Source organism: Salvelinus namaycush, unplaced genomic scaffold, assembly GCF_016432855.1.
Source record: "Salvelinus namaycush isolate Seneca unplaced genomic scaffold, SaNama_1.0 Scaffold785, whole genome shotgun sequence".
Classification (NCBI taxonomy): domain Eukaryota; kingdom Metazoa; phylum Chordata; class Actinopteri; order Salmoniformes; family Salmonidae; genus Salvelinus; species Salvelinus namaycush.
In genome coordinates this window covers 11,415-35,581 of record NW_024061514.1, presented here as the reverse complement: position 1 = coordinate 35,581, position 24,167 = coordinate 11,415, and the positions used below count along the sequence as shown (strand labels likewise).

The 24,167-nt window shown below is 46.2% G+C and overlaps 1 protein-coding gene across 1 annotated transcript; it reads left to right on the top strand.

The window, feature by feature from the left end:
• Nucleotides 1-823: 823 nt before the first annotated feature.
• Nucleotides 824-23,979, top strand: LOC120042808 (STAM-binding protein-like A). Its single transcript, XM_038987618.1, has 11 exons — nucleotides 824-1,022; nucleotides 3,185-3,408; nucleotides 5,840-5,915; nucleotides 6,204-6,299; nucleotides 6,915-7,048; nucleotides 7,660-7,898; nucleotides 9,830-9,963; nucleotides 11,388-11,525; nucleotides 17,418-17,530; nucleotides 19,875-19,974; nucleotides 22,373-23,979. The coding sequence occupies exons 2-11, from the start codon at nucleotides 3,206-3,208 to the stop codon at nucleotides 22,427-22,429; spliced, it is 1,290 nt and encodes a 429-aa protein (XP_038843546.1). The 5' UTR covers nucleotides 824-1,022; nucleotides 3,185-3,205; the 3' UTR covers nucleotides 22,430-23,979.
• Nucleotides 23,980-24,167: the final 188 nt, after the last annotated feature.

The following is a 24,167-nucleotide window of genomic DNA, read 5'->3' as shown; positions in this document are numbered from 1 at the left end:
ATAAGAAAGTAGTCAAGACGACTAGCTTGATTAAGCCTCCGCCATGTATATCTCACTAGGTCAGGATATTAAACCTCCATGTATATCTCACTAGGTCAGGATATTAAACCTCCACCATGTATATCTCACTAGGTCAGGATATTAAACCTCCTCCATGTATATCTCACTAGGTCAGGGTATTAAACCTCCTCCATGTATATTTCACTAGGTCAGGATATTAAACCTCCTCCATGTATATCTCACTAGGTCAGGATATTAAACCTCCTCCATGTATATCTCACTAGGTCAGGATATTAAACCTCTGCCATGTATATCTCACTAGGTCAGGGTATTTAAGCCTCCATATATCCACTAATTCCAATATATCCATGACATTCATGATTTCCTTAAGTGCCTGAAGGTAATAGTTTGTAGTGTGATTTCCTTTCCGGTCCATAGAGGTATTTAAGACAGTATTAAAATCTCCCACTATAATAATAGAGTCTAGTGTTGCTTGTAGAGTTGATAAATTCTGATATATATTTTAAAAGAATTTTGGATCATCATTATTTGGACCGTATAGGTTAATAAGCCATATCTGTTTATTGTCCAGTAGCATATTTAAAATAATCCGTCTACCTTGATGATCTGTTTGGACAATTTGCACATTTCGATCAAAATTACTTTTAATTAATACCATCACATCAATGTTAATGCTTAGACAATCAATTTCATATATCATCAATAAATACAGAAAACAACACCTTTCTTCTGTTACGTAGAGCACTTTTATTTTGCCGAAATTCCATGACCCGGAAGTACATTTTTTGTGTTGCTGACGAGACGCTGGTGGAGATGCGGAAGTAGACGGTTGTAACAATTAGCCACCTTGCTAGCTAATTATTTACTTAACTGAAGATTTACTTGATAAAGACAACGATAAATTGCTCCCGAATTGAATGATATAACCTTTGATACGTATTTGTTGGTGAAACCTACATATTTCATCGCTCAACTAGGTGGGAATTTGAAAACAATCGAACGTAAGTTAGTTTTGCTAAGCTACTAGCTAGTGTTAGAACTGCTTGCAAATCAATCTTATCCCTGCAATTCATGTTTTTCATCATGGATGATGGTGAAACATGTCCATCTAGCATGCATCAAGTGTACAGGTAACTTCAAATCGGTCATGGCTGGCTAGCTAGCTAGTTGCCCATACGGGTTAACTTCAAATCGGTCATGGCTAGCTAGCTAGTTAGCCTCCCAAACATATTATATGGATTGAGAAGTTGGCTAGCTACAGATTCATAATGCTCACACGTTTTCTGTTGGCTAGATAGTCCAACGTCGTGGGAAAAAACACTAATGTTTATGCACATAGTACTTAATAATATACATAAGAATACTTAATTGTGTAAACTTTATAACAATGTGTATTATCAGGGAGAGGCTTTATGGCCACGCCTGTTGTCTGTAGGTCGCACAGGTAGAGGTTAGTCTCTACTTTTATCAAATGTTTAAAAAAAAAACATTTGGCTGCCTAAGACCGATTTGAGCCGGTCGGTCACATATTTAAATGATTTTCCATATAAGGCTTAAACATATTTAGGTATCTGCAGGGTTTTTTCTGCATAGAAATGTCTTGGGTGGCCGCCTAAGTGTTTTTTTCGGGCCACCTATGTCCAAACAGATTTGTATATATATTGTTGATAAAGCATTTACTGGAGACAGGAGATCAAGTTGAGACATAGGACTAGGTGGATATGGTTTAATAAGGCAGTTTATTCAAAGGTAAAGATATCTGGGAAATCGTGCTGCACGGCCCCGTTCTGTCTGATTCGTATGGAATCGTCGGAAAAAGAGAGCCTAAACATATTTTACAGTTCATTATACAGCAAAGGAAGTAGGTTGAATCTAGTAGTCTGGCCTTCTGATTGGTCGCTCTGGGTCGTGGGTAGTCCTGTTCGGGCCTGGTGTCGACGTTCCATTGGCTCTTAACATGGTTCTTTGTCTTAAAGTCTCAACCTTGAATATAATGTGTGTGGGGTTGTTTTAGCAGGGGCCTGTTCATGGGGGAGGGGAGTGTGTGTGGGTCTGTGGTTGTTATCTGATGAGAACAAAATGTGTGGGGGAAAAGAGGGGGATGGGTGCATGTTGTGTCAAGTATAGCTTGTGTTGAGAAGTTGTTAAAAAGTTTTGGGTCACTTAGAAACGTCCTTGTTTTTGAAAGAAAAGCAAATGTTTTTGTCCTTTTAAAATAACATCAAATTGATCAGAAATACAGTGTAGACAGTGTTCTCGATGAGATCATCTTTGAAAACTAACAAACACCTAAATCAAAGCGAGACAGTCAGGGAGAATATACAATAAAACAAATGTTGCATTCAGGAGTATTTTTGGCATGGCATGGGGCCCCCTTTGATTTTGTTATAATGTTTGAGTCACTCGGATGGTATTAGCCATGGCAAAAAGTGTAGAATTGAAGGGAATTTGCTATAAAACTGCACATTGTTCTCATAGCAAAATGTGTAGAATTGTTCTGCAGTGACGGGAGCTGTGACTGGACTGCTCCACCTCTGGAGATGAGCCTCAGGGCCCCTCTGCACCATGTTCAGTTGGGGCTGCTGCTTTTAGTTGTATCCAACTAACAGCACTACACCGTATTCCAGACAATGCCTGACCAGTGTAGTGTACACTGTGACCAGATCTTCAGGCCAATTCTCAGTGAGGCCACTGCTCCACGTGTATCACCGCTGAGGTTATTGTCTAGATGAAAACCAAGATACTTGGTCGTTGATACCACTGGTTCTTCCTGTCCTTCTTGGATGAGTGGTGCAGGTTGTGGAGGGTCTCTTGAAAACATCTGGATTTCCACAGACTTTTTTGGGGTGTTTTATTAAATAGATCACAACATTTCCTTTGCAACTTTGTATTGTATACACAGTCGATGACATGGCACGCAACCATTGGTTGTTGCCTCGACCTTAGCTGTGGAACGCGCTCCTCCTTGACAAGTGCCGATGTAAACCAGAGTTTAATCAATACTTTTGATTCATTGATTAAGTCCCTGTCAGGTGTGTAGGGGAGATGGGTGGAGCCCCAGCCAGCTGTGCTGATGTTCAGCTAGTTAAAAATAGTGCACTATATATATATATATATAGTGCAATTTCTGAAGCGGACTAACAGAGGTTTGATTTCCTGTCAGGTGTGTAGGAGGAAGTTCCTGATGGCAGACCACACGGATGTCAGCCTGCCCCCTGAGGACCGTGTCCGTGCCCTGACCAAGAAGGGCAGCTCTGTGGACGTGAACGAGGACGTTCCTCCCCGGAGGTACTTCAGGTCAGGCGTGGAGATGATCCGTATGGCCAACACCTACACCGAGGAGGGCAACGCAGAGCACGCCTTCGTACTCTACAACAAGTACATCACGTAAGTTGAGTTGGTGGAAGTAGGCCGCTGATGAAGGTGTTGTCAAGATGGCCGTCGTGTCACAAGACAGAGAACCCAAGATGAAGTGTCAGTGGGGGAGGAAGCTGTAATTGTCAAATGGCAGTGTGTTGCCGGTTACATAAGCCAGGCATATTGCCACCGGGGGACGTTTGTTTACGGTAGTATTGGGGACAATGTACCATATAGTTTATTGGGTTGCAGACAATCATGTTGAGATCAGCTGTAGAGACTAGATCCAGATAAAATGCCTCAGTCACAAATGAATGGGAAGTATGGGCCTCATCTGAAATACACAGCAGGTGCCCTGGGAAGTGACCTCATCTGAAATACACAGCAGGTGCCTTGGGAAGTGACCTCATCTGAAATACACAGCAGGTGCCCTAGGAAGTGACCTCATCTGAAATACACAGCAGGTGCCCTGGGAAGTGACCTCATCTGCAATACACAGCAGGTGCCCTGGGAAGTGACCTCATCTGCAATACACAGCAGGTGCCCTGGGAAGTGGACTCATCTGAAATACACAGCAGGTGCCCTGGGAAGTGACCTCATCTGAAATACACAGCAGGTGCCCTGGGAAGTGACCTCATCTGAAATACACAGCAGGTGCCCTGGGAAGTGACCTCATCTGAACATAAAGCATCATGCTATCACAAGTCAGGAATATGAATCAATCAAATGTATTTATAAAGCCCTTTTTAGCCCTTTCACTTTGTGACATCAGCAGATATCACAAAGTGCTGTACAGAAACTCAGCCTAAAACCCCAAACAGCAAGCAATGCAGGTGTAGAAGCACGGTGGCTAGGAAAAACTCCCTAGAAAGGCAGGAACCAAGGAAGAAACCTAGAGAGGAACCAGGCTCTGAGGGGTGGCCAGTCTTCTTCTGTCTTTGCCGGGTGGAGATTATACGAGTACATGGCCATTAAGGCCAGATTGTTCTTCAAGATGTTCAAATGTTCATAGATGACCAGCAGGGTCAAATAATAATCACAGTGGATGTCGAGGGTGCAACAGGTCAGCACCTCAGGAGTAAATGTCAGTTGGCTTTTCATAGCCGAGCATTCAGAGGTTGAGACTGCAGGTGTGGTAGAGAGAGTGAGAGGGAGGGAGGGAGGAAAGGAGAGGGAGAGAGTTGAATACAGCAGGTCTTGGACAGGTAGCACATCCGGTGAACAGGTCAGTGTTCCGTAGCCGCAGGCAGAACAGTTGAAACTGGAGCAGCAGCATGACCAGGTGGACTGGTGACAGCCAGGAGTCATCAGGCCAGGTAGTCCTGAGCCATGGTCCTAGAGTTCAGGTCCTCTGGGAGGAGAGAGAGAGAGATGGGAGAATTAGAGGGAGCATACTTAAGTTCACACAGGACACCAGATAGGACAGGAGAAACACTCCAGATAGGACAGGAGAAACACTCCAGATAGGACAGACTGACACTAGCCCCCTGGCACAGACTATTGCACCATAGATACTGGAGACTGAGACAAGGGGGGGTCGGGGGACACTGTGGCCTTGTCCGGTGATACCCCCGAACAGGGCCAACCAGGCAGGATATAACCCCACCCACTTTGCCAAAGCACAGCCCCCACACCACTAGAGGGATATCAACAGACCACCAACTTACTACCCTGAGACAAGGCCGAGTATAGCCCACAAAGATCTCCTTCATCCTGCGAGCCCAAGGGGGCGCAAAACTGGACAGGAAGATCACGTCAGTGACTCAGCCCCCGTAATAGATTCAGAGGCAGAGAATCGCAGTGGAGAGAGGAGAGCCGGCCAGGCAGAGACAGCAAGGGAGGTTCGTTGCTCCAGAGCCTTTCCGTTCACTTTCACACTCCTGGGCCAGACTACATTCAGTCATAGGACCTACTGAAGAGATGAGTCTTCAGTAAAGACTTAAAGGTTGAGACCGAGTCTGCGTCTCTCACATGGGTAGGCAGACTGTTCCATAAAAATGGAGCTCTATAGGAGAAAGCCCTGCCTCCAGCTGTTTGCTTAGAAATTCTAGGGACAGTTAGGAGGCCTGCGTCTTGTGACCGTAGCGTACGTGTAGGTATGTACGGCAGGACCAACTCGGAAAGATAGGTAGGAGCAAGCCCATGTAATGCTTTGTAGGTTAGCAGTAAAACCTTGAAATCAGCCCTTGCCTTAACAGGAAGCCAGTGTAGGGAAGCTAGCACTGGAGTAATATGATCACATTTTTTAGTTCTAGTCAGGATTCTAGCAGCCGTGTTCAGCACTAACTGAAGTTTATTTAGTGCTTTATCCGAGTAGCCGAAAAGTAGAGCACTGCAGTAGTCTAATCTAGAAGTGACAAAAGCATGGATTAGTTTTAATATATCATTTTTAGTCAAAAAGTTTCATATTTCTGCAATGTTATGAAGATGTGTTTCTGCTTATCATCATGTTTCCATTCAGGCTCTTCATTGAGAAGCTTCCTAAACACAGAGATTACAAAACAGCCAACATTCCAGAGAAGAAGGACACCTTGAAGGTACCGTTCCAAATTCTAACTGTTTCACACTCCAGTCCTCCAGTACCCCCAACCCTGGTCCTCCGGTACTCCCCAACAGCCCAACCCTGGTCCTCCAGGACCCCCAGGTACCCCAGGGTTGGGCTGTTGGGGGGTACCGGAGGACCAGGGTTGGGCTGTTGGGGGGTACCGGAGGACCAGGGTTGGGCTGTTGGGGGGTACCGGAGGACCAGGGTTGGGCTGTTGGGGGGTACCGGAGGACCTCTGTGGTTCTCTTGTGATGTGACATGCTGTCATCTGTCCCAACAGAGACTGAAGGAGGTGGCCTTCCCTCAAGCAGAGGTGCTGAAGAAGGCTCTTCTCAAGTTATATGAGCAGGAGCATGCACAGTATCTCATCAAGAAGGTAACAAGGCTTCTGCCCACCTCTGTAGACCTTCCTGCCCACCTCTGTAGACCTTCCTGCCCACCTCTGTAGACCTTCCTGCCCACCTCTGTAGACCTTCCTGCCCTCCTCTGTAGACCTTCCTGCCCACCTCTGTAGACCTTCCTGCCCACCTCTGTAGACCTTCCTGCCCACCTCTGTAGACCTTCCTGCCCACCTCTGTAGACCTTCCTGCCCACCTCTGTAGACCTTCCTGCCCACCTCTGTAGACCTTCCTGCCCTCCTCTGTAGACCTTCCTGCCCACCTCTGTAGACCTTCCTGCCCACCTCTGTAGACCTTCCTGCCCACCTCTGTAGACCTTCCTGCCCTCCTCTGTAGACCTTCCTGCCCTCCTCTGTAGACCTTCCTGCCCACCTCTGTAGACCTTCCTGCCCTCCTCTGTAGACCTTCCTGCCCACCTCTGTAGACCTTCCTGCCCACCTCTGTAGACCTTCCTGCCCACCTCTGTAGACCTTCCTGCCCACCTCTGTAGACCTTCCTGCCCATTCTCCAACTTTATACCCCCAGTAGAGCCCTCTGCCCACCGGATTTGGTTGATTTTCTAATGCGTGTGTGTGTCACTACGGTGTGTGTAGAAAGCAGAGGAGGCAACCTTGGCGCAGCAACAGTCGAAGCAGCAGGCGCTAGAAGCAGAGCGGGAGCGTGTGGTGGAACTGCAGCGGCGCCAACGGGAACAAGAGCAGTTCAGCGCCTTCGAGGAGATAATCAGGTCTGAGAGGAACGTCACTGCCAACACAAACTTCATCTGAATTTAATCGGTTTTTCATTTGCATTTTAAGAAATGTAATTTTGAATTTAATATGTTTGTAATTTGAACTCAATGAGTGAATCATTGAGTTCATACATTTAACTTGTCGGCTATTTCATGATTTGAAACTGGATTGAATGAATATTGCATCATTTCCCCCAGTGCAGTCAAAAATGTGATTTCCCTGTTTTCTATATACTTCCACACTCTGATGTCGGAATAGTACTGTGAAAATGATGATAATGCCCTTTTAGTGTCAGAGCTGTTTGAAAAGGTCACCGGAAACTTCCGCCTGTTTTGGTGGGGTGGAGTTTTGGCCTGGTGACATCATCAGTTTTCCCCTCCCAACTCAGACCACTCACCGACAGCCGTAGCGAAAGTCTGGCTTGAGAAATTACTCTTTGATAAGTAGCTATTTTCGTTTATAGTTTTCATTTGGTAAAAAATCCCAGTGAGGTACAATAACTATTACCCAGAAATGATTTGATATTAAGATCAAAATGGCTGCATTGGACCTTTTTTAAATATTCAAATATTGATCAATATTGACACTAATGTGACTCCGTAATCAGACGGCAGGAGCTGGAGAAGGAGAGGCAGCGTATCCTTCAGGAGTTTCATGCTCCTGGGACCCCTCCCCCCGATGCACCCCTCCTCCCAGGGATCCAGGGCCCCCCTCTGCCCCTGGCCGTGTCCCCCACCCCCCCTCAGAGCCCGGGGGACAGCGCCAGCCGGGTCAGACCGCCTGGCGGTAGCACCGGGCCCACGGCGCTCCCCACCTTCGACCGGACGCTCAAACCTATGAGCGCTAGTGAGTAAAAACACACTGAGTGGACAAAACATTAGGAACACCTGCTTTTTCCATGACATAGACTGACCAGGTGAAAGCTAGGATCCCTTATTGATGTCACTTGTTAAATCCACTTCAATCAATGTAGATGAAGGGGAGGATACAGGTTAAAGAAGGATTTATAAGCCTTGAGACAATTGGGACATGGATTGTGTATGTGTGCCATTCAGAGGGTGAACGAGCAAGACTAAATATTTAAATGCCTTTGAACGGGGTATGCCAGGTGCCAGGAACATCGGTTTGAGTGTGTTAAGAACGGCAAAGCTGCTGGGGTTTTCATGCTCAACAGTTTCCTGTGTGTATCAAGAATGGTCCACCACCCAAAGGACATCCAGCCAACTTGACACAACTGTGGGAAGCATTGGAGTTTAGATGGGCCAGCGTCCCTGTGGGACGCTTTCCACACCTTGTAGAGTCCATGACCTGACGAATTGAGGCTGTTCTGAGGACCAAAAGGGGGTGCAACTCAATATTAGGAAGGTGTGCCTCATGTTTTGTACACTCTGTGTTCATGGAACGATTCAAAGGCTAATCAACTTCTACTTTTCTCTGGATGTTTAATCTGGCTCTGCAACGTAGAATAGAAAGGCTGTTTAATCTGGCTCTGCAACGTAGAATAGAAAGGCTGTTTAATCTGGCTCTACAACATAGAATAGAAGGGCTGTTTAATCTGGCTCTACAACATAGAATAGAAGGGCTGTTTAATCTGGCTCTACAACATAGAATAGAAGGGATGTTTAATCTGGCTCTACAACATAGAATAGAAGGGCTGTTTAATCTGGCTCCACAACATAGAATAGAAGGGCTGTTTAATCTGGCTCTACAACATAGAATAGAAGGGCTGTTTAATCTGGCTCTACAATATAGAATAGAAGGGCTGTTTAATCTGGCTCTACAACATAGAATAGAAGGGCTGTTTAATCTGGCTCTACAATATAGAATAGAAGGGCTGTTTAATCTGGCTCTGCAACGTAGAATAGAAAGGCTGTTTAATCTGGCTCCACAACATAGAATAGAAGGGCTGTTTAATCTGGCTCTACAACATAGAATAGAAGGGCTGTTTAATCTGGCTCTACAACATAGAATAGAAGGGCTGTTTAATCTGGCTCTACAACATAGAATAGAAGGGCTGTTTAATCTGGCTCTACAACATAGAATAGAAGGGCTGTTTAATCTGGCTCTACAACATAGAATAGAAAGGCTGTTTAATCTGGCTCTACAACATAGAATAGAAGGGCTGTTTAATCTGGCTCTGCAACGTAGAATAGAAGGGCTGTTTAATCTGGCTCTACAACATAGAATAGAAGGGCTGTTTAATCTGGCTCTACAATATAGAATAGAAGGGCTGTTTAATCTGGCTCTACAACATAGAATAGAAGGGCTGTTTAATCTGGCTCTACAATATAGAATAGAAGGGATGTTTAATCTGGCTCTACAACATAGAATAGAAGGGCTGTTTAATCTGGCTCTACAATATAGAATAGAAGGGCTGTTTAATCTGGCTCTACAACATAGAATAGAAGGGCTGTTTAATCTGGCTCTACAATATAGAATAGAAGGGCTGTTTAATCTGGCTCTACAATATAGAATAGAAGGGCTGTTTAATCTGGCTCTACAACATAGAATAGAAGGGCTGTTTAATCTGGCTCTACAATATAGAATAGAAGGGCTGTTTAATCTGGCTCTACAACATAGAATAGAAGGGCTGTTTAATCTGGCTCTACAACATAGAATAGAAGGGCTGTTTAATCTGGCTCTACAACATAGAATAGAAGGGATGAAATACAACACAATATTCCCATTTCAATGATAGAGGATAACACATGAATTAAACCAGTTATTTCTGAAGTGTTGCTGAAAACCTGATGGGGTATTGTCCCTCCTCTGTCCAGACACTATGGATGGCATGGTGGATGGGATCCGGCAGCTGGCAGTGCCCTCAGAGCTTTGCAGCAGCTTCCTCAGACTAGCTGATTCCAACACCAGCCGAGCTGTGGAGACCTGTGGCATCCTCTGTGGTAAACTGGTAAGACCGAACTTGTATACAGCAACAGCTGTACTAAAATCATAGTTATTCTACAGCAAAACGTATTGATGTGGGTGCGTGTAGGGCTGTTACGGTGACCGTATTACGGGGCTGTTACGGTGACCGTATTACGGGGCTGTTACGGTGACCGTATTACGGGGCTGTTACGGTGACCGTATTACGGGGCTGTTACGGTGACCGTATTACGGGGCTGTTACGGTGACCGTATTACGGGGCTGTTACGGTGACCGTATTACGGGGCTGTTACGGTGACCGTATTACGGGGCTGTTACGGTGACCGTATTACGGGGCTGTTGCGGTGACCGTATTACGGGGCTGTTACGGTGACCGTGTTACGGTGACCGTATTACGGGGCTGTTACGGTGACCGTATTACGGGGCTGTTGCGGTGACCGTATTACGGGGCTGTTGCGGTGACCGTATTACGGGGCTGTTACGGTGACCGTATTACGGGGCTGTTACGGTGACCGTATTACGGGGCTGTTGCGGTGACCGTATTACGAGGCTGTTACGGTGACCGTATTACGGGGCTGTTACGGTGACCGTATTACGGGGCTGTTACGGTGACCGTATTACGGGGCTGTTACGGTGACCGTATTACGGGGCTGTTACGGTGACCGTATTACGGGGCTGTTACGGTGACCGTATTACGGGGCTGTTGCGGTGACCGTATTACGGGGCTGTTACGGTGACCGTATTACGAGGCTGTACGAGGCTGTTACGGTGACCGTATTACGGGGCTGTTACGGTGACCGTATTACGGGGCTGTTACGGTGACCGTATTACGGGGCTGTTACGGTGACCGTATTACGGGGCTGTTACGGTGACCGTATTACGGGGCTGTTACGGTGACCGTATTACGGGGCTGTTACGGTGACCGTATTACGGGGCTGTTGCGGTGACCGTATTACGGGGCTGTTGCGGTGGCCGTATTACGGGGCCGTTGCGGTGGCCGTATTACGGGGCCGTTGCGGTGGCCGTATTACGGGGCCGTTGCGGTGGCCGTATTACGGGGCCGTTGCGGTGGCCGTATTACGGGGCCGTTGCGGTGGCCGTATTACGAATCATGATGGCAGTCAAATTCCATGTCTGATTCTGTCTCTGTGTGTCTGATTCTGTGTCTCTGACTCTCTCTGTGTCTCTGACTCTCTCTGTGTCTCTGACTCTCTCTGTGTCTCTGACTCGCTCTGTGTCTCTGACTCGCTCTGTGTCTCTGACTCGCTCTGTGTCTCTGACTCGCTCTGTGTGTCTCTGACTCTCTCTGTGTGTCTCTGACTCTCTCTGTGTGTCTCTGACTCTCTCTGTGTGTCTCTGACTCTCTCTGTGTGTCTCTGACTCTCTCTGTGTGTCTCTGACTCTCTCTGTGTGTCTCTGACTCTGTGTGTCTGATTCTGTGTTTTTCAGCTGAGGAATGCGTTCACAGTGACCCATGTGATCGTGCCGAAGCAGAACGGAGGGCCAGACTACTGCGACACGGAGAACGAAGAGGAGCTGTTCCTGATCCAGGACCAGTATGACCTCATCACCCTGGGCTGGATACATGTGAGTTACACCAGAGCCCATATTCATACATCTTCTAGGAGAGCAGATCTAGGACCAGTTTGACCTCATCACTCTGGGCTGGATACATGTGAGTTACACCAGAGCCCATATTCATACATCTTCTAGGAGAGCAGATCTAGGACCAGTTTGACCTCATCACTCTGGGCTGGATACATGTGAGTTACACCAGAGCCCATATTCATACATCTTCTAGGAGAGCAGATTTAGGACCAGTTTGTAACATTTTCCTCAACAATTTAAGCATGTTTTATTTTTTGTTTGTTTTTCATTATACTTTTTGTGCAAAAGTATGTGGACACCCCTTCAAATGAGTGGATTCGGCTAATTCACCCACACCCGTTGCTGACAGGTGTATAAAATAGAGCACACAGCCAGCAATCTCCATAGACAAACGTTGGCAGTAGAATGGCCTGTACTAAAGAGCTCAGTGACTTTCAACGTGGCTCTGTCATAGGATGCCACCTTTCCAACAATTCAGTTGGTTAAATTTCTGCCCTGCTGGAGACGACCCCTGTCAAGTGTATGTGCTGTTTTTCTGAAGTGGTTGTCTGTCCCCGGTTGCAACGCTCACTACCGAGTTCCAAACTGCCTCTGGAAGCAACGTCAGCACAATAACTGTTCTTCGGGAGCATCATGAAATGGGTTTCCATGGCTGAGCAGCCGCACACAAGACTAAGATCACCATGCTCAATGCCAAGCGTTGGCTGGAGTGTTGTAAAGCTCGCCGCCATTGGATTCTGGAAAAGTGGAAACACGTTCTCTGGACTGATGAATCACACTTCACCATCTGGCAGTCAGACGGACGAATCTGGGTTTGGCAGATGCCAGGAAAACACTACCAGCCCGAAACCATAGTGCCAACTGTAAAGTTTGGTGGAGGAGGAATAATGGTTTGGGGCTGTTTTTCATGGTTCGGGCTAGGCCCTTTTAGTTCCAGTGAAGGGAAATCTTAATGCTACAGAATACAATGACAACAGTTTGGGGAAGGCCCTTTCTTGTTTCAGCATGACAATGTCCTCGTGCACAAAGCGAGGTCCATACAGAAATGGTTTGTTGAGTTTGGTGTGGAAGAACATGACTGGCCTGCAAGTAGCCCTGACCTCAACCCCATCGAACCCCTTTGGGATGAATTGGAACGCCGACTGCGAGCCAGGACAAATCGTCCAAACTCACTAATGCTCTTGTGGCTGAATGGAAGCATGTCCCGGAAGCAATGTTCCATCATCTAGTGGAAAGCCTTCCCAGAAGGGTGGAGGCTGTTAGCTTCATTAAATAGTACCCGCAAAAGGTCCCCCTTCCAGAGCAGCAAAGGGGGACCAACTCCATGATTTTGGAATAAGATGTTCGATGAGCAGATTTTTGGTCATGTAGTGTAATACATCCATTGAGATACTGGTATTGTGATAACCCTATGTAATCAAATCCAATTCCAAATCAAATTGGTTGCAGATGTTATTGTGGGTGTAGCGAAATGCTTGTGTTCCCAGCTCCAACACTGCAGTAATATCTAACAATTCACAACAATACACACATCTAAAAGTAGAAGAGTAGAATTAAGAAATATATAAATATTAGGATGAGCAATGTCGGAGTGGCTTTGACTAAATTACAGTATATACATATGAAATGAGTAAAACAGTTTGTAAACATTATTAAAGTGATCAGTGATTCCAGGCAGCAGCCTCTAAGGTGCAGGGTTGAGTAACTGGGTGGTAGCCGGCTAGTGGTGGCTGTTTAACAGTCCGATGGCCTTGAGATAGAAGCTGTTTTTCAGTCTCTCGGTCCCTGCTTTTATGCACCTGTACTGACCTCGCCTTCTGGATGATAGCGGGTTGAACAGGCCGTGGCTCGGGTGGCTGAACGCACCACCCTCTGGAGAGCCCTGCAGTTGCAGACGGTGCAGTTGCCGTCATCCTCCTATTTTCTTGGCAACACTCTGCCAGGGCCCTCATCCTTCCTGTAGGCTGTCTCGTTGTTTGTAGTCAGGCCACTTGTGTCATCTGCAAACTTGATGATTGCAGTCATGGTGAACGGAGTACAGGAGGGGGCTGAGCACTCACCATTGTTGGGACCCTGTGTGGAGGATCAGTGTAGTGGAGGTGTTGTTGCCTACCTTCACCACCTGGGGGGGCTGCTGTCAGGAATTTCAGGAACCAGTTGCACAGGTCGGGGTTCAGACCCAGGGCCCTGAGCTTCATGATGAGTTGGAGGATACTATGGTGTAGAAGGCTGAGCTGTAGTCAATGAACAGCCTTCTTACATAGGTATTCCTCTTGTCCAGATGGGTTAGGGCAGTGTGCAGTGAGATGGCGATTGTGTCATCCATGGATCTATTGGGGCGGTAAGCAAATTGTAGTGGGTCGAGGGTGTCAGGTGGAGGTGATATGATCCTTGACTAGTCTCTCAAAGCACTTCATGATGACAGAAGTGAGCGCTACGGGGCGGTAGTCATTTAGTTCAGTTGGCTTCGCCTTCTTGGGTACAGGAACAATGGTGGACGTCTTGAAGCATGTGGAGAGATTGAATATGTCCGTAAACACTCCAGCCAGCTGGTCTGATCATGTTCTGAGGATGCGGCTGGAGATGCTGTCTGGGCCGCAAGCCTTGCAGGGATGCTGGCCTTCTAGGCAGAGTTGTAAAGAAAAAGCCATATCTGACTGGCCAATAAAAAGAAAAGATTAAAATTGGCAAAAGAACACAGACACTGGACAGAGGAACTCTGCCTAGAGGCCAGCATCCCAGAGTCGCCTCTTCACTGTTGACGTTGAGACTGGTGTTTTGCGGGTACTATTTAATGAAGCTGCCAGTTGAGGACTTGTGAGGCGTCTGTTTCTCAAACTAGATACTCTAATGTAATTGTCCTCTTGCTCAGTTGTGCACCGGGGCCTCCCACTCCTCTTTCTATTCTGGTTAGAGACAGTTTGTGCTGTTCTGTGAAGGGAGTAGTACACAGCGTTGTACAATATCTTCAGTTTCTTGGCAATTTCTCGCATGGAATAGCCTTCATTTCTCAGAACAAGAATACACTGATGAGTTTCAGAAGAAAGTTATTTGTTTCTGGCCATTTTGAGCCTGTAATCGAAACCTCAATTACTTATGCTCCAGATACTCAACTAGTCTAAAGAAGGCCAGTTTTAATTGCTTCTTTAATCAGGACAACTGTTTTCAGCTGTGCTAACATAATTGCAAAATGGTTTTCTAATGATCAATTAGCCTCCTCTCCTGATGTACTGGCCTGTCTCCTGGTAGCGCCTCCATGCTCTGGACACTACGCTGACAGACACAGCAAACCTTCTTGCCACAGCTCGCATTGATGTGCCATCCTGGATGAGCTGCACTACCTGAGCCACTTGTGTGGGTTGTAGACTCCGTCTCATGCTACCACTAGAGTGAAAGCACTGCCAGCATTCAAAAGTGACCAAAACATCAGCCAGGAAGCATAGGAACTGAGAAGTGGTCTGTGGTCACCACCTGCAGAACCACTCCTTTATTGGGGGTGTCTTGCTAATTGCCTATAATTTCCACCTTTTGTCTATTCCATTTGCACAACAGCATGTGAAATGTATTGTCAATCAGTGTTGCTTCCTAAGTGGACAGTTTGATTTCCCAGAAGTGTGATTGACTTGGAGTTACATTGTGTTGTTTAAGTGTTCCCTTTATTTTTTTGAGCAGTATATATATCTACGCGTAGATGTCTTTCTCTGTCGTCTCTCTGTTGAAACCACTCGATCCGTCTTTAGGAAGTGGTTCGATGTAAGACTCTGGTTGTCCACCAGAGGTCACAATGTCCATCTTAGCTGTAGGCTTCTTCTGTCTTGAAGTGTTTGTTAGAATAGATACCTCAGGTGTACCACGCGGTGGTGAGAGGGATTTGTTCTTCCCGCTTGTCTTTGGTCACATGTCCTAGACTACTTTATATGCACAGCTGCAGACTGTGAATGTTTGGTCTAGTCTTTATTTTCTTCGCTCGTTGAGAGTTTCAGAGGGTCTTACCATTTTCATCCGTGTAGCCACCACACAACGCTGTCTGGTCTGATGGTTTTAACCATTTCAACGTGTGGGCCACAGCCTTACGTTCTCTGGTCCAATGTACATTTCGTTAGCGAGTTATTTTAAGCACTCTGGCTTTGGAGGGCGTTCCGTCATGTTGACACAAACTCTGAGCTCACGTGGGCGTGGCTACTGACTGGGCACAAGTTTACACGAAACACACTTCTCATTTAGAAGGCTAACATCACATTGCTATCTTCACAACAGTATTTTGATATTTAATCATATCATTTTTACATTTAGTGTGCGGTTTCCTTTTTCCTTCATCTTGTTCAATTGTTACCATGGCACCTGCTAAAAAAGATTGCTCAGATGTGCGAGTGCCTTTTCAATTTTGAATTACATTTATATGTTAAAAATATATTTTAAAAAAGCTCTTAAAGTTAGTGTTTCCGTTATAATGTCTTTCTGATCATTTTTATGACATCACAAAATAGACATCATTCCAAACATTCAGATGTTGAAATATATCCCATTGTTTGATGTTGAAGTTTTTGGCGGCACGAGTCTCTCGGTAACAAAGGGGTTTTTACCTTCCCGATACTGCAGGGCAAGAGAGAGAAAGTTTACGACTGGCTGTTAAGTCATGAAACCGGCCCATCTCCCCCTCTCCTCTCTGGGGGTGGGTCTGGCTATCTGTCAGCCATGTGCCGAGCTGACCTGGCACCTAAAAGCCTCACCAAGGAGAGAGAGAGTCATGACACATGTTTATCAGCGCTATCTCTCCACCAGAGATAATATATTTACTGAGATTCTGCTATTGGGATAACCTTACCAGAGATAATACATTTACTCAGATTCTGCTATTGGGATAACCCTACCAGAGATAATACATTTACTCAGATTCTGCTATTGGGATAACCCTACCAGAGATAATACATTTACTCAGATTCTGCTATTGGGATAAGCCTACCAGAGATAATACATTTACTGAGATTCTGCTATTGGGATAACCCTACCAGAGATAATACATTTACTGAGATACTGAACCCGTGCTTCTCCTCGGTGAGAAAATTGTCCACCTTCTAGGCCTGTCTTCCTGCCCAGTGTTGATCTTCCTACTATATAATAATATATAATTATACACTGAACAAAAAATATAAATGCAACATGCAACAATTTCAGAATTTACTGAGTTACAGTTTATATCAGGATATCAGTCAATGTAAATAAATTAATTAGGCCCTAATCTGTTGCTGTCACATGACTGGGAATACAGATATGCATCTGTTGGTCACAGATACCTTAACCCTAACCCTAAACATACATAGTTTTATCAGCTGTCCTGTTGGCTGGTCTCAGATAGGTGAAGAAGCCGGATGTGGATGTCCTGGGCTGGCTTGGTTACACGTGGTCTGCGATTGTGAGGCCGGTTGGACGTACTGACAAATTCTCTAAAATGTTGGAGTCGGCTTATGGTAGAGAAATGAATGTTCAATTCTCTGGCAGCAACTCTGGTGGACATTCCTGCAGTCAGCATGCCAATTGCACACTCCCTCAACTTGAGACATCTGTGGCATTGTGTTGTGTGACAAAACTGCACATTTTAGAGTGGCCTTTTATTGACCCCAGCAGAAGGTGCACCTGTGTAATGATCATGCTGTTTAATCAGCTTCTTGATATGCCACACCTGCCAGGTGGATGGATTATCTTGGCAAAGGAGAAATGTTCAGTAACAAGGATGTCAACAAACATTTGGGAGAAATAAGCTTTTTGTTCGATTGGAACATTTTCTGGGATCTTTTATTTCAGTTCATGGGACCAACACTTTATATGTTGTGTTTATATTTTTGTTCAATATATATGTTTGTATTGTTTCAGACCCACCCCACCCAGACAGCCTTCCTGTCCAGTGTCGATCTCCACACACACTGTTCCTACCAGCTCATGATGCCGGAAGCTATCGCTATCGTCTGTTCACCCAGGTTCAACGAGTGAGTATAGACACACTGCCTTTATCATGTTATAACCTTTATCATGTGTTATAACCTTTATCATGTCATGTGTTATAACGAGTAAAGACACACTGCTTTATCATGTGTTATAACCTTTATCACGTGTTATAACATTTATCATGTCATGTGTTATAATGAGTGAGTATAGACACACTGCCTTTATCATGTGTTATATCCTTTATCATGTCACGTGTTATAACGAGCGAGTATAGACACACTGCCTTTATCATGTGTTATAACCTTTATCATGTCATGTGTTATAACGAGCGAGTATAGACACACTGCCTTTATCCTGTGTTATAACCTTTATCATGTGTTATAACCTTTATCATGTCATGTGTTATAACGAGTAAAGACACACTGCTTTATCATGTGTTATAACCTTTATCACGTGTTATAACATTTATCATATCATGTGTTATAATGAGTGAGTATAGACACACTGCCTTTATCATGTGTTATAACCTTTATCATGTCACGTGTTATAACGAGCGAGTATAGACACACTGTCTATCATGTCATGTGTTATAACGAGTGAGTATAGACACACTGCCTTTATCATGTGTTATAACCTTTATCATGTCATGTGTTATAACGTGCGAGTATAGACACACTGCCTTTGTCCTGTGTTATAGCCTTTATCATGTGTTATATCCTTTATCATGTCACGTGTTATAACGAGCGAGTATAGACACACTGTCTATCATGTCATGTGTTATAACGAGTGAGTATAGACACACTGCCTTTATCATGTGTTATAACCTTTATCATGTCACGTGTTATAACGTGTGAGTATAGACACACTGCCTTTGTCCTGTGTTATAGCCTTTATCATGTGTTATAACCTTTATCATGTCACGTGTTATAACGAGCGAGTATAGACACACTGCCTTTATCATGTGTTATAACCTTTATCATGTGTTATAACCTTTATCATGTCATGTGTTATGAGTGAGTAAAGACACACTGCCTTTATCATGTCATGTGTCATAACGAGTGAGTATAGACACACTACCTTTATCATGTCATGTGTTATAACGAGCGAGTATAGACACACTGCCTTTATCATGTGTTATAACCTTTATCATGTCATGTTATAACGAGTGAGTATAGACACTGCCTTTATCATGTGTTATAACCTTTATCATGTCATGTGTTATAACCTTTATCATGTCATGTGTTATAACGAGCGAGTATAGACACACTGCCTTTATCCTGTGTTATAGCCTTTATCATGTGTTATAACCTTTATCATGTCACGTGTTATAACGAGCGAGTATAGACACACTGCCTTTATCATGTGTTATAACCTTTATCATGTGTTATAACCTTTATCATGTCATGTGTTATAATGAGTGAGTAAAGACACACTGCCTTTATCATGTCATGTGTCATAACGAGTGAGTATAGACACACTACCTTTATCATGTCATGTGTTATAACGAGCGAGTATAGACACACTGCCTTTATCATGTGTTATAACCTTTATCATGTCATGTGTTATAACCTTTATCATGTCATGTGTTATAATGAGTGAGTAAAGACACACTGCCTTTATCATGTCATGTGTTATAACCTTTATCATGTCATGTGTTATAATGAGTGAGTAAAGACACACTGCCTTTATCATGTCATGTGTCATAACGAGTGAGTATAGACACACTACCTTTATCATGTCATGTGTTATAACGAGCGAGTATAGACACACTGCCTTTATCATGTGTTATAACCTTTATCATGTCATGTGTTATAACGAGCGAGTATAGACACACTGCCTTTATCGTGTTATAACCTTTATCATGTCATGTGTTATAACGAGTGAGTATAGACACTGCCTTTATCATGTGTTATAACCTATGTCATGTGTTATAACGAGCGAGTATAGACACACTGCCTTTATCATGTCATGTTATAACGATTGAGTATAGACACACTGCCTTTATCATGTGTTATAACCTTTATCATGTCACGTGTTATAACGAGTGAGCATAGTCACACTGCCTTTATCATGTCATGTGTTATAACGATTGAGTATAGACACACTGCCTTTATCATGTGTTATAACCTTTATCATGTCACGTGTTTTATGCCGTTTTAAAGCCACAGTCTGTAATTCACTGTTCAGCCCAATATTGTGTATGTTGTTATTATAGGACGGGCTACTACAGACTAACAGACTGTGTGTAGGACGGGCTACTACAGACTAACAGACTGTGTGTGTGTGTGTGTGTGTAGGACGGGCTACTACAGACTAACAGACTGTGTGTGTGTGTGTGTAGGACGGGCTACTACAGACTAACAGACTGTGTGTGTGTGTGTGTAGGACGGGCTACTTCAGGATAACAGACCGTGGGATGGATGAGATCTCAACATGTAAACAGAAAGGCTTCCACCCTCACAGCAAAGACCCTCCTCTCTTCACTGTGAGTACAGCTCTTTTCCCCATTCCCTTTGTGGTGCACTACCTTTTCCCCGTTCCCTTTGTAGTGCACTACCGTTTCCCCATTCCCTTTGTGGTGCACTACCTTTTCCCCATTCCCTTTGTGGTGCACTACCTTTTCCCCATTCCCTTTGTGGTGCACTACCGTTTCCCCATTCCCTTTGTGGTGCACTACCGTTTCCCCATTCCCTTTGTGGTGCACTACCGTTTCCCCATTCCCTTTGTGGTGCACTACCGTTTCCCCATTCCCTTTGTGGTGCACTACCGTTTCCCCATTCCCTTTGTGGTGCACTACCGTTTCCCCATTCCCTTTGTGGTGCACTACCGTTTCCCCATTCCCTTTGTGGTGCACTACCGTTTCCCCATTCCCTTTGTGGTGCACTACCGTTTCCCCATTCCCTTTGTGGTGCACTACCGTTTCCCCATTCCCTTTGTGGTGCACTACCGTTTCCCCATTCCCTTTGTGGTGCACTACCGTTTCCCCATTCCCTTTGTGGTGCACTACCGTTTCCCCATTCCCTTTGTGGTGCACTACCGTTTCCCCATTCCCTTTGTGGTGCACTACCGTTTCCCCATTCCCTTTGTGGTGCACTACCGTTTCCCCATTCCCTTTGTGGTGCACTACCTTTTCCCCATTCCCTTTGTGGTGCACCACCTTTTCCCCATTCCCTTTGTGGTGCACCACCTTTTCCCCATTCCCTTTGTGGTGCACCACCTTTTCCCCATTCCCTTTGTGGTGCACCACCTTTTCCCCATTCCCTTTGTGGTGCACCACCTTTTCCCCATTCCCTTTGTGGTGCACCACCTTTTCCCCATTCCCTTTGTGGTGCACCACCTTTTCCCCATTCCCTTTGTGGTGCACCACCTTTTCCCCATTCCCTTTGTGGTGCACCACCTTTTCCCCATTCCCTTTGTGGTGCACCACCTTTTCCCCATTCCCTTTGTGGTGCACCACCTTTTCCCCATTCCCTTTGTGGTGCACCACCTTTTCCCCATTCCCTTTGTGGTGCACCACCTTTTCCCCATTCCCTTTGTGGTGCACTACCTTTTCCCCATTCCCTTTGTGGTGCACTACCTTTTCCCCATTCCCTTTGTGGTGCACTACCTTTTCCCCATTCCCTTTGTGGTGCACTACCGTTTCCCCATTCCCTTTGTGGTGCACTACCGTTTCCCCATTCCCTTTGTGGTGCACTACCGTTTCCCCATTCCCTTTGTGGTGCACTACCGTTTCCCCATTCCCTTTGTGGTGCACTACCGTTTCCCCATTCCCTTTGTGGTGCACTACCGTTTCCCCATTCCCTTTGTGGTGCACTACCGTTTCCCCATTCCCTTTGTGGTGCACTACCGTTTCCCCATTCCCTTTGTGGTGCACTACCGTTTCCCCATTCCCTTTGTGGTGCACTACCGTTTCCCCATTCCCTTTGTGGTGCACCACCGTTTCCCCATTCCCTTTGTGGTGCACCACCGTTTCCCCATTCCCTTTGTGGTGCACCACCGTTTCCCCATTCCCTTTGTGGTGCACCACCGTTTCCCCATTCCCTTTGTGGTGCACCACCGTTTCCCCATTCCCTTTGTGGTGCACCACCGTTTCCCCATTCCCTTTGTGGTGCACCACCGTTTCCCCATTCCCTTTGTGGTGCACCACCGTTTCCCATTCCCTTTGTGGTGCACCACCGTTTCCCCATTCCCTTTGTGGTGCACCACCGTTTCCCCATTCCCTTTGTGGTGCACCACCGTTTCCCCATTCCCTTTGTGGTGCACCACCGTTTCCCCATTCCCTTTGTGGTGCACCACCGTTTCCCCATTCCCTTTGTGGTGCACCACCGTTTCCCCATTCCCTTTGTGGTGCACCACCGTTTCCCCATTCCCTTTGTGGTGCACCACCGTTTCCCCATTCCCTTTGTGGTGCACCACCGTTTCCCCATTCCCTTTGTGGTGCACCACCGTTTCCCCATTCCCTTTGTGGTGCACCACCGTTTCCCCATTCCCTTTGTGGTGCACCACCGTTTCCCCATTCCCTTTGTGGTGCACCACCTTTTCCCCATTCCCTTTGTGGTGCACCACCGTTTCCCCATTCCCTTTGTGGTGCACCACCTTTTCCCCATTCCCTTTGTGGTGCACCACCTTTTCCCCATTCCCTTTGTGGTGCACCACCTTTTCCCCATTCCCTTTGTGGTGCACCACCTTTTCCCCATTCCCTTTGTGGTGCACCACCTTTTCCCCATTCCCTTTGTGGTGCACCACCTTTTCCCCATTCCCTTTGTGGTGCACCACCTTTTCCCCATTCCCTTTGTGGTGCACCACCTTTGAAGCTGCCTGAACACTAGATAGGGTTCTGTTCAGAAACGTATCAACACGTCCTCCTCTGTGTTGACCTGCAGGGAGCAGGACACATCACCGTCACCGATGACAGAGTCACCATGTTGGACCTGCGGTGATCACCTCTGGACTGGGGATCTACACACCAAACGCTGGCTGGCTGGCTGGCTGGTTGACTGACTGACTGTATTTGTTTATTACTTATTATTATTATTATTTTATTATTATTATTTTATTATATATTATTATTATTATTACTTATTATTTATTATTGACTCGCAGACTGTCTGACTCGCAGGCTGACTGGCTCGCAGGCTGACTGGCTCGCAGGCTGACTGGCTCGCAGGCTGACTGGCTCGCAGGCTGACTGGCTCGCAGGCTGACTGGCTCGCAGGCTGACTGGCTCGCAGGCTGACTGGCTCGCAGGCTGTCTGGCTCGCAGGCTGACTGGCTCGCAGGCTGACTGGCTCGCAGGCTGACTGGCTCGCAGGCTGACTGGCTCGCAGGCTGACTGGCTCGCAGGCTGACTGGCTCGCAGGCTGACTGGCTCGCAGGCTGACTGGCTCGCAGGCTGACTGGCTCGCAGGCTGACTGGCTCGCAGGCTGACTGGCTCGCAGGCTGACTGGCTCGCAGGCTGACTGGCTCGCAGGCTGACTGGCTCGCAGGCTGACTGGCTCGCAGGCTGTCTGGCTCGCAGGCTGACTGGCTCGCAGGCTGACTGGCTCGCAGGCTGACTGGCTCGCAGGCTGACTGGCTCGCAGGCTGACTGGGCTCGCAGGCTGACTGGGCTGACTGGCTGAATCTCAGATCAGAGAGGAACTATAGACAATGTGAGAGGATATATCCTACAGAACTGTCTCGTGTTGCACAGGAGGCTGCTGAGGGGAGGAGCTGAATAAATGGATCAAACACATGGTGTCCGTTTCATTCATTTATTTTGAGCTGTCCTCCCCTCACCAGCCTCCGGGGGTGTATATGGTCTGACAGGGCATGCAGACTAAACCGTCTAACCTCAGGAGGACTGACTAGAGACGATGATGCCGTACATCTCTTGTTTTCTCCCAGTTTGTGATCGTCATAATAAGATGGCTAACAGCTGCACTCTCACGGACAACAGATAGAAATACAACGAGAGGCATGCCTTTTCAGTACCATCTATTTTATCTGGCTCTTCCACGAGGACGAGGGGGAAGTCGCCCCTAGATGTTGGATCTTTGGATTTGTCAGTTCCCCCAGATGGTTAATGTTATGTTTGGGGAGGCTGATTCCAGATCTGTAGCGAGGGGAAACTTCACCCCGGAACGTTCCGCAACGTCGTGTCCTGTTGAACGTGGCGGTTGGTTTGTAATACAGAATATCTAGTGCTTATTAAAGGACCTGTATACTTTGTGTCTGTTTAGACAGCAGTTGAAGAAATGGGTGAAAGGCAGTTTGAATGTGTATAACTGTTGGACTAATGCTGTACCATGTGATTTAATAACTATTATCTCTATGTCCATGCTTCTCTCTGTCCTATTAATGACTTGTCAGGCTGCTGTAGATGGTTCTCAATGTCTTCAGCTGTAATGAACTGGCCAGGCTCAGTGAGGCTCTGTTCCACTATGGTCACTGGCTGTGGAAGCTCTTTACAATGGTTTAATAAAGGGGAACTTCCCCATCTGAATATTGCTTCTCTTGCTTTCCCAAATATATCCACTAGGGGGAGACAAATGTTTAGAGGTTTGCTCTCTGTCCCTCCACCCTCTCCACCTGGTCAGACCAATCCAACTGCTTACCACCAGTAGTTTCTCTCTTTCTGTCCCTTTCTCTCTCTCTCTGTTTCTCTGTCTGTTTCTCTGTCTGTTTCTCTGTCTGTT

Excerpts from the sequence above, each read along its gene's own strand:
- LOC120042808 (XM_038987618.1), top strand. The coding sequence starts at position 3,206 with ATGGCAGACCACACGGATGTCAGCCTGCCCCCTGAGGACCGTGTCCGT. Across the intron at positions 11,526-17,417 it reads TCACCCTGGGCTGGATACAT|ACCCACCCCACCCAGACAGC; the intron begins GTGAGTTACACC and ends GTATTGTTTCAG. Across the intron at positions 19,975-22,372 it reads AAGACCCTCCTCTCTTCACT|GGAGCAGGACACATCACCGT; the intron begins GTGAGTACAGCT and ends GTTGACCTGCAG.